This window comes from Triticum urartu, chromosome 3A (assembly GCF_056163025.1).
Source record: "Triticum urartu cultivar PI428250 chromosome 3A, HENAU_Tu73, whole genome shotgun sequence".
Lineage (NCBI taxonomy): Eukaryota > Viridiplantae > Streptophyta > Magnoliopsida > Poales > Poaceae > Triticum > Triticum urartu.
The window spans coordinates 422,431,935-422,446,632 of NC_141875.1; the positions used below are offsets into that span (position 1 = coordinate 422,431,935).

At 50.7% G+C, this 14,698-nt stretch overlaps 2 protein-coding genes across 2 annotated transcripts; one reads left to right on the forward strand and one right to left on the reverse strand.

Annotated features, from left to right (window-relative positions):
* Nucleotides 1-8,823: 8,823 nt before the first annotated feature.
* Nucleotides 8,824-9,237, reverse strand: LOC147979927 (uncharacterized). Its single transcript, XM_087515400.1, has one exon. It carries the CDS (start codon nt 9,235-9,237, stop codon nt 8,824-8,826), a length of 414 nt encoding a protein of 137 aa, XP_087371526.1.
* Nucleotides 9,238-11,626: 2,389 nt separating this feature from the next.
* LOC125548412 (uncharacterized) lies at nt 11,627-13,115 on the forward strand. Its single transcript, XM_048712013.2, has 2 exons — nt 11,627-12,547; nt 12,640-13,115. The coding sequence occupies exons 1-2, from the start codon at nt 11,788-11,790 to the stop codon at nt 12,696-12,698; spliced, it is 819 nt and encodes a 272-aa protein (XP_048567970.2). The 5' UTR covers nt 11,627-11,787; the 3' UTR covers nt 12,699-13,115.
* The last annotated feature ends 1,583 nt before the right edge of the window (nt 13,116-14,698 follow it).

A 14,698-nucleotide genomic window follows, 5' to 3' on the forward strand; every position in this document is an offset into this window, starting at 1 on the left:
TTCATAATGCGTGTCTGGTACATGTACACGACGCATGACTTGCCGGCGTATGCGCTATTCGTTGGCTGGTGTGTGCATGGAAGGTTCCCGTGCCCCACATGCAAGGGAGCTCTTGAGTTTCGTTGGCTTCAGGCCGGTCGCAAGTTTTCTTGCTTCGACATGCATAGACAGTTCCTGGATCCTCGCCATAAGTTCAGGAAAGACAAGAAGAACTTCATCAGGGGTAGAGTTGTCAAAAACTCTGCACCACCTGCATTGACAGGCCAACAGACCCTGGATCAGTTAAACGCTCTCGAGCCAGATCCACAACGTCCAGGGTACTTCAAGGGGTATAATACTAAGCACGCGTGGACTCACAAAACATGCTTATGGGATCTGCCTTACTTCAAAGACCTCCTTTGCCCACACAACATCGACGTGATGCACACTGAGAAGAATATCGCCGAGGCACTTTTTGGTACATTGTTCGGCATAGATGGGAAGTCAAAGGATAATACTAAGGCTAGAGTCGATCTGGAGGCACTATGTGATAGGCCGTTACAAAACATGAAAGAACCGAAAGGAAAGCAGAACTGGACGAATCCAAAGGCATGGTTCAATCTTGGAAGGCCAGCTATGAGGGAAATTCTCTTGTGGGTGCAACAGCAGTTGATGTTCCCCGATGGGTATGCAGCGAATCTAAAGAGGGGAGCGAATCTTGATAAACTGAAGATATTTGGTCTCAAGAGTCATGATTGGCACATATGGATTGAGCGGGTAATGCCGCTGATGTTGCGTGGCTTCATCCCTGAGGATGAATGGCTAGTACTGGCAGAACTCAGCTATTTCTTCCGTGTTCTTTGTGCGAAAGAACTATCGCCTGGCGTGCTAGAAGAAATGGAAGAGTTGGCGCCGGAGTTGATCTGCAAGTTAGAGAAGATCTTTCCACCGGGCTTCTTTAATCCAATGCAGCATTTGATTTTGCATCTCCCGACCGAGGCAAGATTGGGGGGGCCCTGCAAAATCGTTGGTGCTACCCAACTGAGAGGATGCAGAAGATGCTTTGAGAAAAATGTAAAAATAAACGTAGAATTGAAGCATCGATGGCTGAGGCATTCATCACAGAGGAGGCGGCAAACTTCGTAACAGCGCACTACGAAGCCAAAAATCGTCATTTGCATAATCCGAAGCCTCGGTACAATGCTGACGAGCCTAAAAAGGGTGGATCCAACCTCAGCCTATTCAAAGGGAATCTCGCACCAGCTAGTGTTTCACATCCAGTATCTTTGGATAACGAAGAATGGTGGACCATTTCGTTGTATATCTTCAACAACCTGATAGAAGTGCGGCCGTACATCGAGTAAGTTCTCGGTACATTGTTTCGCAACTTCTATTTCCTTTGAACTACTCTTATTCCTGGATATGTCATACAGTCGATACGTCGCCATATTCTCGTATGGAGCGGAGATCCAAAAGGATTCCGTCGAAGAGTATGAGCTTCTCGCAAAGCAAGGAGGTGGCTATCCCGGTTTCATCTCTTGGTTCAAACAAACGGTAATTTCTATTGGACAATTTCATTTCATTCGCTAATTTGTGCATAATGCAACAATCCTTTCATATTAAACTTGTAGGCTAATTCAGAGTCTATGGACGCCGAATTGAGACAAGTCGCTAATGGTTTTGACTATAAGGTCTGTTCATTTGACAAGTACGACATCAACGGGTATCGCTTTCGTACCTATGGCAAAGAGCTATCTATGGCCGATCGAAAGTCTACAAATTGTTGTGTATCTGCTATCGGCGAAGGAGGTACCGAGTATTATGGGAGAGTTGAAGCAATTTATGAACTTCTGTTCTATGGTGAAAACCCACCGAATGTCGTAGTCTTCAAATGTTATTGGTTTCAGCCGAAGGAGACTAGAAGGACTCATGAACATATAGGGCTAGTTGAAATCAACCAAAGCACTCATTTAGATGTTCCTGATGTCTATATTATGGCTCAACGGGCGACCCAAGTATTCTATCTACCATGGGCCTGCCAAACTAATCCAAATCTGAAAGGTTGGGATGTCGTTTATGAAGTGCCGCCATGTGCTAGACTTTCTCCCCCAAAGGAAGAGGATTATGAACCTCACATTAACCCAGACAGATATGAAGGAGAATTCTTCCAAGAGACACGTCTTTCCAAAAAGCGTTTCAAGAACCGCTATACTTCACCCCAAAACATTGAAGTAGACAGCGATAATGAATCCGACATCACCCCAGAGGAGGAACAAGAAGAGCCGGAACAAGAAGAGGTTACTGCTGCGGATGACCTGTCAATGCTTGACCGATTACGTCAAGGTGGCCTTGCACATGTTGATGCCAATGAACCATATGAGCCCATCATTGATTATAGTGATGATGATGATTATGCATTTATTGATGATACTGATCGAGATTATTAGTAGTGTCAGGTATTCAATTTTTTTATGTTGTACTTGATGATGATACACTTAAGTGATATACATATTATTATTCATGTCGGTACTTTTTTTATGTTGTACTAATTTCGTTTATTCTTTGTCATGGCAGGTGTTGAAAGATGGTGGGCGCTGGTCGGGAGCGCGCCGAGGCCCCTTCTTCGTCGACGCGTGGTGCGAGGTCTTCCATTCCACACGCACCTCTCCGCCGAGCGTTGCTGGACAGTATGGCGACACCGCCGGGCCCTTCTTCATCGACCGCGGTGCCCAGCAAGGGACGAGGTAAGAAGAAGAGAGGAGCTAGAGCACGTGGTCGCGGGAGAGGACGTACAGTGACTGCTAGGGCGCCTTCCTCGCCGCCACCCCCAGCTGTTTCACCCGAGCACGTGACTGCTAGGGTGGACTCGTCTGAGGAGGAGGCTGCACGGACTCCGGTCCACGAGCCTCCGGTCCACGAGTCTTCGGCCCACGAGCCTCGGGTCGACGGGCCTTCGGCCCACGAGACTTGGGCCCACGAGACCTCGGAGGAGCACACGTCTGGATGGGGTACCTGGCCGGGTCAGCCTGAGCATGGCAGGGAGCCGAGTGGCCATGCTGATGATGGCGGGGAGCCGACTGATGAGGAGGGGGAGGAGGGGGGCAACGTCTACCAGCGTGGTGCTACACGGCTCCCGTCCGTGCCGGTGACCCGCGAGCAGAGGTGGTTGATTTTCCCTGATGGGGAGAGGTACGTGAGTGCATTTAATATTTTTGTACCTTCTGCATTCACGTTTCTTCAAATAACTAATGCGTTGGCCTTGTCATGCTGCAGGGGTTGGGACCACCATCATAGTGTCCGCCGGCCCAACTCCGTCCTTGGAGTTCTTTGCCGGCAAAACTTCCCGGGGTTTGTCACGTTGCCTGGTGAGGGTCGGCTTCCAGAGCTTGGATTGAGCTGGGAGCACTACGTGGCTGCCCCGGCCTCGCCGGATGAGATTCGACGGTGTCGTGTGCGACACGAGGGCAGACATGGTGATCAGAAAGTTCTGGGTAATTTCTCCTTTACACATTTAAAATTCTTCAACTAGCTAGTTATTAATTGTACTAATCAATATTGTCTCATTTGATTGCAGACATTCTACAGGTGTGAGGAGGGATATGAGGAGGACGCGGCACATGTTATCGAGAACGTCTGCAAGTGCCTACTCCAGAACTTACGGCACGAGGCTCGGGTGCAGGCTGTTCGAGACTACTACGCCTTGCATGGTATCAAGAAGACCAAGCCGGCGTGCCGCGATAAGTTCCTGAGTAAGGAGCAGTACATGAAGGTAATTCTTAAGGCCTTCTCTACTTAAGTTCCTTCATTTAGTAATTCTTAGCCGTAGCGCTCAAGTTTCTATTTGCTAACTTAGGCGCCTCCGAGATGGTGTGTGGATCGGATGGATTGTTGGGAGGTGTTGGTCGATGAGTGGTGCTCAAAACAATGGCTAGCCCTCCACAACGAGGCCAAGGACAAACGTGCCCAAATGGAAGGTGTGCCACACCATCAAGGAAGCTCCAACTTATATCAGTTCGGGCGCAACTGGGTATGTGGTTTGCTTCATGATTCATGCAATTCATTCATCATGCTAGCTTGAGCCCTTTAATTACTAATTTTCATTGTTTCTCTCTTTCAGGCACGCTACAATAAGGCGGATAAGGTGCCAGAGGTGTACGACCTGTATGCCATGGCCCACACTGCCTCTTTCAAGAAAGTCAAGGCTTTCTCTCAGTCTGACCTCGATGATGCAAACAACTTCACCAACATCTCCTCCCACAACAAGCTCATGAGATATAGAGATGAGGGGAAGGCGAGGAAAGGGGAGAACTTTAACCCGAGCCAGGGTCCCATTGATCCAGAGCTGGTGATGATATCTGGTGGCGGGAGGTCCCATGGCTCCATAGCCATTGGAGATGGACTTATCCGTTGTCCTAGCACTCTCCCGGAGATCAAGGCGCGCCAATCGAGCTCCGCTCCTGAGATAATGCCTCGTGAACGGCCAGTGCAACTCGCCATCAAGGTTAGTGATACGTACTCAGTTATCTTTCTCCATTAATTACATTGTGTGCGCTTCCATCAATGATTACAAATGGTCATGTGAGTGGTGTTGCAGGCTGCTATACAGAGTGAGAGAGATAGAACGGAGAAACTTCTGGCGGAGGCGGCGGAGAGGCAGCGGGAGTTGGAGGAGAGGACGACAAAGATGATGGAGGAGGAGAGGGCACGGAATGACATGCAGGCAAGGGCCATGTACGAGCTCCTTATGGTAAGTTTCTTCTGCAGATTAGCCAAAACATTCATGTAGTGTTTGTCTCATTACTAACTAGTATGAGTGAGTCGTCAAAACCAAATGTGCAGTCTGTGTGCGAGAAGACAGGTCAAACCGCTCTGCCGATGCCAGTGATCGCTCCTGGGACCACGGTGAGTTTTATTTGAATGGACATTACTTGCTAGTCTTAACATTTGAGTGTCATCATGCTAACAAGACATTGGAAATGATCTTTGGTGCAGCGTAACTCCAGACAAGCATCGCACGATCCTTCTCCATCTACCGACACGAGCCACCCCGCTCCTACACCTCCTGGATCTTGGTAAGTTTATCTAGTGTTTTGCTTAACACATGCATAAAGACCTAGACTTAGCTTTATTTCCTCCAATGCTTACCATAATGACCTAGACTTAGCTTCTTCTCCTCCAAAATGACTTAATAAGCTTACTGACCTCCAAAACCATCCATTTTACCTAAGTTATCTCTAAAACGATCTGTACTTAGCTTACTTATGTCAAAAATTGCATAATTAGCTTAGTTAGCTCATAGACGATCCATTTTACCTAAGTTAGCTCTAAAATGACCCATTTTACCTAGGTTAGCTTATAAATGATCCAGTCATCCAAGTTAGCTCAAAAATGACCCATTTTACCTAGATTAGCTCCTAAATGATCCATTTTACCTATGTTAGCTTTAAAATGACCCATTTCACCTAGGTTAACTCCAAAATGACCCATCTTACCTAGGTTATCTCATAAACGATCCATTTCAACTAATTTAGCTCATAAACGATCCATTTCACCAAGTTAGCTAAAAAACGATCCATTTCACCTAAATTAGCTCTTAAATGATCCATTTCACCTAACTTAGCTCAAAAAGATCCATTTCAACTAAATTAGCTCATAAATGATCCATTTCACCTAAGTTAGCTCAAAAACAATCCATTTCAACTAAGTTAGCTCATAAATGATCCATTTCACCTAAGTTAGCTAAAAAACGATCCATTTCACCTTAGTTACCTCAAAAACGATCCATTTGACCTTAGTTAGCTCATAAACGACCCATTTCAACTAAGTTAGCTCATAAATGATCCATTTCACCTTAGCTAGCTCATAAATGACCCATTTCAACTTAGGTAGCTCATATATGATCCATTTCACGTAAGTTAGCTCATAAATGACATACTCTTCTTGTTCTAGTCTTCTTCTTGTTCTACTCTTCTTGTTCTACTCTTCTTCTTGTTCTACTCTTCTTGTTCTAACTTTCTTATTTTTCATTTTGCAGATTTCATTCACTTGACGAAAGCTTGCATAGATGGAGTGCTCCTTATCCCTTTCTCTGTTTCTTTTGTATCGTTGAACTATGCATGTATCGTTGGATGAAACTATTGTAATATATATGGTTGGATGCCTCTATGTTGAACTTGTTATGTATGATGGAACTATGCATGTAATATATATGGTTGGATGATGAAGTTATGTGTTGGATATCTTATATGTTTGCTCTGTAATGGCCTTTTGAAATATATCTATATATGTCATATATATTTGTGATGAAAATTGTTGGATTTAATAAAAAACAGATAAAAGAGCCAATATGCAGGCTCTTTGCCGTCTGTCACCGACGGCAACGGGCTCTTTGCCGTCTGCCGCGGACGGCAAAGAAGACACGTGGCATCCAGCTGTGCTTCCTGGGAGCTGACCCATTTGGTCAGTTTGCCTACAGTGGCAGACGGCAAAGACTTTGCCATCAGTGGCAGACGGCAAAGAACCTGCCATGTAGTGATGTGTAGATGACATCATACGGCGGACGGCAAAGACACTAGAAATTTTGCCGTCAGGGCGGACGGCAAAGGCCTGCCGTTAGCCACTTAACGGACTAACAACGCAATTATTGCCGTCCGCTCTCTTTGCCGTCCGCCGCAAACGGCAAAGGGCCTTTGCCGTCAGCCGCCAGGAAGCAGACGGCAAAGTAGCTGTTTACCGTAGCCTACTTTGCCGGAGCCTTTTGCCGTCCACGGCTGACGGCAAAGGCCTTTGCCGTCCGCCGTTCATGCCTTTGCCGTCTGCCGTGGCAGACGGCAAAATAGCTGATTCCTGTAGTGTAGCATCAACTACAAGGAGTAATCAACACTACTAGCAACCCATAGGTACCAATCTGAGGTTTTGAGACAAAGATTGGATACAAGAGATGAACTAGGGTTTGAGAGGAGATGGTGCCGGTGAAGATGTTGATGGAGATTGACCCCCTCTCGATGAGAGGATTGTTGGTGATGACGATGGCTTCGATTTCCCCCTCCCGGAAGGAAGTTTCCCCGACAGAACAGCTCCACCGGAGCCCTAGATTGGTTCTGCCCAAGTTTTGCCTCGAGACGGCAGCGCTCCATCCCGAAAGCTTCCTTCTGATTTTTTTTCTAGGTCAAAACACACCATATAGCAGAAGATTGGCGTCGGGGGCCTGCCAAGTGGCCCATAAGGTAGGGGGCGCGCCCAGGAGGGTAGGGCACGCCCTCCACCCTTGTGGATGGCAGGTGGCCCCCCTCAGGTGCTTTCTTCGCCCAATATTTTTTATATATTCCAAAATAATTCTCCATGAAGTTTCAGGACTTTTGGAGTTGTGCAGAATAGGTCTCTAATGTTTGCTCCTTTTCTAGTCCAGAATTTTAGCTGTCGGCATTCTCCCTCTTCATGTAAACCTTATAAAATAAGAGATAAAAAGGCATAAGTATTGTGATATAATGTGTAATAACAGCCCATAATGCAATAAATATTGATATAAAAGCATGATGCAAAATGGACGTACCAATGACCAACATGTGTAATGGGGAGGGAAAAACTGCCACCCACAGTAATGCCAGTGGCGGTGTGGATCGGGTGAGCAGTGAAGAGGTTACCAGGGTAGGAAGCCATATGAGCCGTAGCGGTAGTATCCATGTACCAGTCGCCCCCGCCGGTGCAGTTCTGTGGCATGGGAGCGGAGTGCACTGCCGCTAGCAGCGCGGGATCCCAGGGCACCGGAGCCGAAGGCTATGGCTGCATTGGATGCGCCGCAAGGAGCGGGGGAAACCCGCCGGCCAGAGGGAACGACCATAGGGCACTGAGTAGCCATAGGGCAGCGAGGGCGCGTACGACTATGGAGCCGCATGCAACGCCTGATGGGTTACCGTACGGGCGCTGAAGGAGCCGGGGATGAGGGAGCGCGGAACGGGCATGGAGTACGCGTGGACGACCCCCGTCCACGGGTTCTCCCAGCGTGCCAGGGCGCCGGCTAGTACTGCTACGGCGGGCGAGGCACCCCTCCCTAGGTGCCCGCGGGCGCTTGCTGCTTGCAGCCGCCTCGGCGACGATCGGCGGGGGCCGGCTGTGGAGCCGGCTGCTGCGGGAAAGGGAACCCCGGCGCGGGCGGCGCCTGGTAGGGGCCCGGGCCTGACGATGACATGTACCCAGGATAAGGTCATAGGCCTGGCCTGACCACCCTACCCAAGGGCACTGCATATATGAACCCAAGACTCACAAAACTAGAAAAGAACCGTCGACTGGAAATGCCACAGCATACAAGTCACTCGACACAAGATCCACTCGGTCACTGCTCCATCACTCGACCGTCCCGATTCACTCAGAGAACCTGATTTCACTCGAAGAACAGAAGATCTAGAGCCACTCCAGGATGGTAACGGTTGAGCGATCAGTCCGTTACTATAAAGATCATTAAACATAGGCATTACCAGTAACGCTCGTACCTTTATTGTCTCATTGAACCCTTGGTAACCGAGGTCGATGAGGGGTCATCAGACTCTTTATAAGCCGCCCCTCTCCTCCTGCACAAGGGTTCGCACCCCCTATAACTCAACACTCCATACAACAAAGCTCCTGCAGCACTGAGACGTAGGGTCGTTACCTATTCCGAGAGGGGCCTAAACTCGTAAATCCGAGTGTACAACTTCGTCGTAGCTAGGCTCTGCACTCTCCTACGTACCCCTACCTCTATTGTCAGATCCGTTCCCACGACAGGGACGGGGCGAGCGGGGCACCGCCGCGGGTGGTACCGGCGGCGAGGGTGGTGTGGGTGGCCCGAGTACGCGCCATGTTCATCCGTCATTCCTCCAGCTTCAGGTACGCCACGACCTTGGAAAAAGTCGGGTTGGGGATGAGGGTGAGGTTGGAGCCGGTGTTCCCGAAATCGTCGTTCAAGCCGGCGGTGAGTGTACTGAGAAGAAGCTCGTCGGAGACCTTCTCACCGAGGTCAAGGAGCTCATCGGAAAGCTTCTTGAGGCGCATGCAATAGTTGTCGATTGACGAGTCATGCTGCTGACACCCAAAAAACTCGCCATGCAAGAAAACCTTACGCTGAAGCTTGTTGTTGGTGAAGATGCCGTTGGGCTTAGTCCAGACGGCGTGAGCGTCATCCTCGTTAGAGACCACCGTGTGGAAGAGGTCCTTCAAGATGGTGGTGTCGAACCAGCAGATGAGAGTGGCGTCGATGGTCATCCATTCATCATCATTCACCATGAAGCGGGAGTCCACGGAGCCATCGATGTGATCCCGGAGATTGTACTCACGGAACACAAGGGAGAAGTACGTCTTCTAGACATAGTGGGTGGATGTGTGGTGGTAAGGATGGCGGGAACCCAACCGAGAATGTTGAGATCGCGGATGAGGACGGGGTCGAGACCGGCAAACGGATTGGCGGCGGTGGCTATGGGGATGGCAACAACGACGGCGACTAGGGTTAGAGGAGGGAGGCGGAAGCAGGAGTTAGGTGGGAGGGCGGCGGCTGCGACACGGGGCGGCGGCGCGGCGGCGTGGGGAGAACGCGGCGGCAGCGGCGGCGGCTTAGGTCAGGATCGAAGGTATGATACCATGTTGAGAAATAACTTTTGGCAATGCAACTTTCGATGTATTGATCGGGTGCATAAACATGTATATATGGGCACACAACGTGGGCCTTGACCTTTACTATACAATGACTAGGAGGTGGGCCATGATATACAATATACATGCAAAACCATATACTCAATAGGCGGCGGCGAAGAATGAGGATGCGGCGGAGGCGTACGCGGACGTGGACGCGGAGGCAAAGGCTGTCTACACGGCGGGGATGACACCTCCTTGATCGAGGAGCAGACGACTGGGATTGCCAGTTCGGCAGCGCAGAAATGCACGGACTACCGAACTGATATTTTTTTGGATTCAGACATGTAAAAACTAAACATATTTGTCTCTTTTTGATTGTGATAGGGCATGTGATCCGGTGAATCGGAATACATTAGAACTTGAATTTACGTGAACCGACACCGGAGGAAATTTGTGGTTGCAGAGATGCCCTGAAAGCGCTTGAAGCATATAGGGTGGTTGTAGACCGTGGTACGTCCAGTTCACGACGGACCCCGGTGTCTGTCTAGACTAGTACTGTACCGCTCCGGCGCTTCCACCGCTGGCCCGGGTCGGTCAAGCCGAATAATTGCAGTTTTTGACCCGACGCACTGTAGACGGGCTGGACCAGACGAGGAGACGGAGAGGGAAGGGAAGAAAGAAGACCGCAGGCGGAAAAGGCTGTAAAAGCTTGCGCCATGGACTTGGACTCATCATCTCATCTAGTCAAGTGCGTGCTGCGCTTCGTCTGCCGCTGCGCCTGCCTGCAGGCTGCAGCGCCCCTCTCCTCTCCTGGCGCCAGCCCGTCGTCAATTCCCATCGAACGCAGCAGCAGGCCATTCTTTCGCTGCCCACTCCACCGCAACAAAATTGAAATTCTGTGGTAGAGCAGATGTTTTACTCCTTTTATGAAGCTTCTGTGTGCGGTGTGGCCTTGCAACTTTGGCTGGCCCCGGGACCGGACGGGAGGGCTCTCGCGTCTCTTCTCTTTCCATGCATTGCACACACAGGACATGCCAGTACTATGATAAACACACAAGTAGCCTGTCCCCCAGGGGCCACGAACCAAAAAATATCACTTGAAATCGTACTACCAGCCATGATTTCTTTCAAGAAAGCGAGGACCTTGCCGCAGTTCTCATTTTTGTATGGATACAGTGCCCTGGTTAGCATCAACTTCAACTTTGTGTCACCGGTCATCAATATCGATCATGAGGCGACGAGTTATAAACACGAAACGTACATCCCCGGATCGCCCTTTCCACAAAAAGAAAGCGTTATTCTTTTGCAAGCGAGAAAGGATCGAAACGACTGACAAAATATATGTATCCCACAACCGCAGTGCACATCACATTTGTTTAGTTTATTTATTATTTTCGGACTTTGCTTAGCTAGTCGGTAATGCAACATGATGAACGGTGCAGAATGGTACGCCACATGCATCCTCTGGATATTGGGTGGGTGGGGATGAGACAAAAGTAAAATCCGGGACATTGACAATTTGGCATGCTTCTCCACAACTACTAGCGTCACACACAAAGAAAAGACTAGCATCAGACCCGGGCCACGAAGAATTTGCTGTGAGCCTCACCGACTTGTGGTTTGGTCATTGACCGGCATTCCTGTTTTTCATCGCCGGAAACGCGCAATACCATGACATTTCAGCCTAGAAAATCCTAGTCAGTCTCCCGGAGCAGGAGCTGTTGCATGCTTCGGCCACGCGTGGTTTTCAGTTTCAGTTTCAGAAATCAGCAGCAACCAAATCACCGAAATTCAGTGAGTTCAGTATGCTTTTCGATCGAAAGGCCCAAATAATCATCTGAAGACAGTTAGATTTTTTTAAAAATGAAAATATTTTCGAAAAGTATTTGAATTCATGTGTACCACTGAAATTGCTTAAATATTTTGGCCGAAAGGTAAATATTTCAGTGCCTGCTGAAATTAATGAAATTCATTCATCACTGAAAGTGAAGACCAACAAACGTAGTAGAACGAAACCGCAAACGAAGAAAACCCCGAGCCTTTCTTCAAAGTTACACACATCTGCCTTTGCCGCTCCCGTTTAAAAGCCACGAGCACCACCACCACCACCACCACACCACCAGTCCACCACCCACGCAAACGCCAAAGCCGCACGCACACTCACACGCACGTCCAGACTCCAGAGCGAGGCACGGGAGCGCGCTCATGCACATCCTCCGCCTGCTCGCGGCGCGGCGTTTCCGCCGCCGCGCCGTGTCCACGATCAGAGCGAGCGCGACGGCGCCGGCCACCCCGTGCCCGTGCGGCTACGGCGAGGACGAGGGCCCGTTCTTCGACCTCGACCTGTCGTGCTGCTCCGCCTCCGCGCCCGCGTCCAGCGCCGAGTCCAGCTCCGAGTCCGAGGACTCCTCCTGCGCCGGCGAGGTCGACTTCGTCATCCTGCTGCAGCGGAGCTGCTCCGCGTCGCCGTCCTACGACGAGCGCCTCTCCTTCAGCCGCTGCGGGTGGGGGGGAGCGCCCCCGCCGGCCAAGTTCTGCGCGTCTGAGCCCAGCGGCGACGCCGCGCGGTTCAGCACCAGCGGGCGCGGGAAGCTGCGCACGCTGAGCTTCGGATCCGCCAAGGCCGCCTTCTACGGCGGCCGCGCCAGCTTCTCCCGGAGCTCCAACAGCACGCGCTCGGCGAGGCTCTTCCCCGCGTATGCGCACGGCTCGCCGGACCAAGACCAGGAGGAAGCCAGGAGGGCGCCCTCGGCCGACGCGATCAGGCGGTGCCTGAGCAAGATCTCGAGGCGGTTGAGGAGGGTGGCGCCTGGCGCTGCTGCTGCCGTGGACGTCCGGCTGCGGAAGAGCCGCTCGGTGTCCGCGGCGCAGTCGTCGTCGCCAGATCGCCGGGACGACTCGCTCCTGGAGCAGCAGGACGGCATCGCGGGCGCCATCGCGCACTGCAAGGAGTCGATCCACCGTGGTGCGTGACCGCTGGCTTCGTTCCTTGCCTCCGTGAACTCGTTGGTTGATGAAGCGGTTGTCCTGACGTGCGTTTCACTTTGCTATGTGCAGCGTCCATGTCGGAGCGCGACTCGTCGCTGCTGCGGTCCCGGAGTGACCCAGGAACATAACTTGCACTCTCAAAGCTATTTTTCCCAGTGGGTTCGCATGCTTTCCCACCCACCATTTCGCTTCGGAATCGTGGAGGAAGTTTCGCGCTGAATTTCGCAAAGGAGGCAATGAAAAACGAAGTAGTACAAAAAAATTGTTAAAGCTTGAAGAGCATGCGGTGGTTTAGGAAGGGAAGCTAGCGAGATCTTCTTTTGTGTGTGAGTGAGTTCTTTTGTAAGTAGTTTAGGCGTGGGGAAAGGCCGAAAGAGCTCCTTTTAGGCTCTTTTCGCCACCTCCCACATGTACAAGCGTCGTGCAGTCGTGCCAGTTTAATCCTACTTTCGTTCGTTCTTTTTTTTCCTTATTCATCTTTTCGCATTGTACAAGAGACTTGTAAGCTGTAACACGACCTTTCGTGTGTGTAGTTAGGCACTTCACTCCTGGTCCACTCCTAGCCTATTGACAGACAGCATGAATCATGGTGTATAATTGCTTCCATTTCCATGGCCCCGCCCAACTGTCGCTTGAATATGTGCACACGCACACGTAGAAGGAGATGCTAAAATTCGGCCTCTTGTTCGTGCAAGAACTTGGCGTACGTAATGGTTCCTTCTTCGCTGTTTCGTCTCGTGTAAAAGGAAGCTGTTCTCTTCTTGCTTGTGCCAAGCAAAGCAGAGGGGAAACGGAAGGTTTGGATCTCGGGAAAGCTGAAAAGGTGCTCCTTCCGCGGCGCCATGATGGGTGATGAGCCGGTGCTGGTGGAGACGGGGCCGGAAATTGCACAAGAGCGATGTGTGTACGTACGATGTGGGTGGCGACTGGCGAGGACAAAGATCTGCGCGTGATTCTCTTGTGAGGTCTCGGCTGCTCGGGGAACCGCGCTGCGCCCATTTCTTTCGGCTTTGTTTACGGCGCCTTTGTTTATCTCCATGCTCGTTTTTGCTTTCTTTTGTTGCGCCTTTCGTTCGTTTACTTCCCCCTGTTTATCCCCGACCCCATCCACACCACCTGTGCGAGGGGAAAAGGGCCCAAAGCTACACTAGCTTTGACGGTCGCCCTGAGGAGGAAAAGGGGGTGGCAAAGCATTGTTTAGTCTGACCTTTGCTTGGCTTTAGGCCTTTAATCTCGTTATAATTAGGAAAGGGCTAGGCAAAGCTAGTTTAAGCACCAAAAGCTGCGTGGCCTGTGCTGTGCACTGCCGTCAGCATTAGCACCGAATCCGAGGCGAGGAGGAGGAGAGCTTTGCCTGCCTGCGCCTAGCGTGCATCTGGTGAGGGGCCACGGCCATGATGCCCGTCGGAAAAATTTCTAGTGGTATCTTATGCTATGAAAGGGGAGTCAGTTCCATTTATGTTTTTATTCTTGGCCTCCTTGGTGTTGGTGGTGCACTTTAACTGATGACAAAACTGCATCCCACCCTGCCGAGGCTCGCGAGCGCAATGATGAAATGCCATGCGTAGGATTCGCGGATCTTGACTGCGTGGAGACGAACGAAACGAAATGCTCTGTTTCTGCTTCTGGAGGGAGGGAAGCTCCGCGAGGACCATCATGGCATCTGCAAGACGATTTCTCAAGGAACAGACGTGTACATTACATTCACGTTCCGGGCTACATGCATGCATGGGCTGCGTCTTGCTCCTTCCTTCTCGACAGGAACCGGAAGACACGATGGCTGCAACGAAGCAACCGGCAGGCCGCAGCCTCCTTGGATATGCATGCCATGCCGTGCCATGCGTCTTGGTGTAGTGTAACTAGACCACCGTTCCGTTGGCATCCTCGTTTCGGGATTCCAGGACCAGAGGTGCATGAATCTACAGGAACGAACGTTGCTTGCTTCTAATCTACAGCACGTATAGGTATAGTGATTTCTAAATGTCAAACGTGCTTCTGTATCACGGACAAGGATGGGACCGAGACGATGATGGGAGGATCTAGCATTCTCCAAAGCCAAGAAATTGCTCCGCTCGCGGGTTCCTTCCTTGGGATGCCACGCTTAACCCTACGGCTACGGCTCCATGGC

What these genes read in the sequence shown, in the direction of transcription:
- LOC147979927 (XM_087515400.1), bottom strand. Translation starts at nt 9,237, where the DNA reads ATGGTGAATGATGATGAATGGATGACCATCGACGCCACTCTCATCTGC.
- LOC125548412 (XM_048712013.2), top strand. Translation starts at nt 11,788, where the DNA reads ATGCACATCCTCCGCCTGCTCGCGGCGCGGCGTTTCCGCCGCCGCGCC. An exon ending in CAAGGAGTCGATCCACCGTG is followed by an intron (nt 12,548 to 12,639) that starts GTGCGTGACCGC and finishes TGCTATGTGCAG; the next exon opens with CGTCCATGTCGGAGCGCGAC.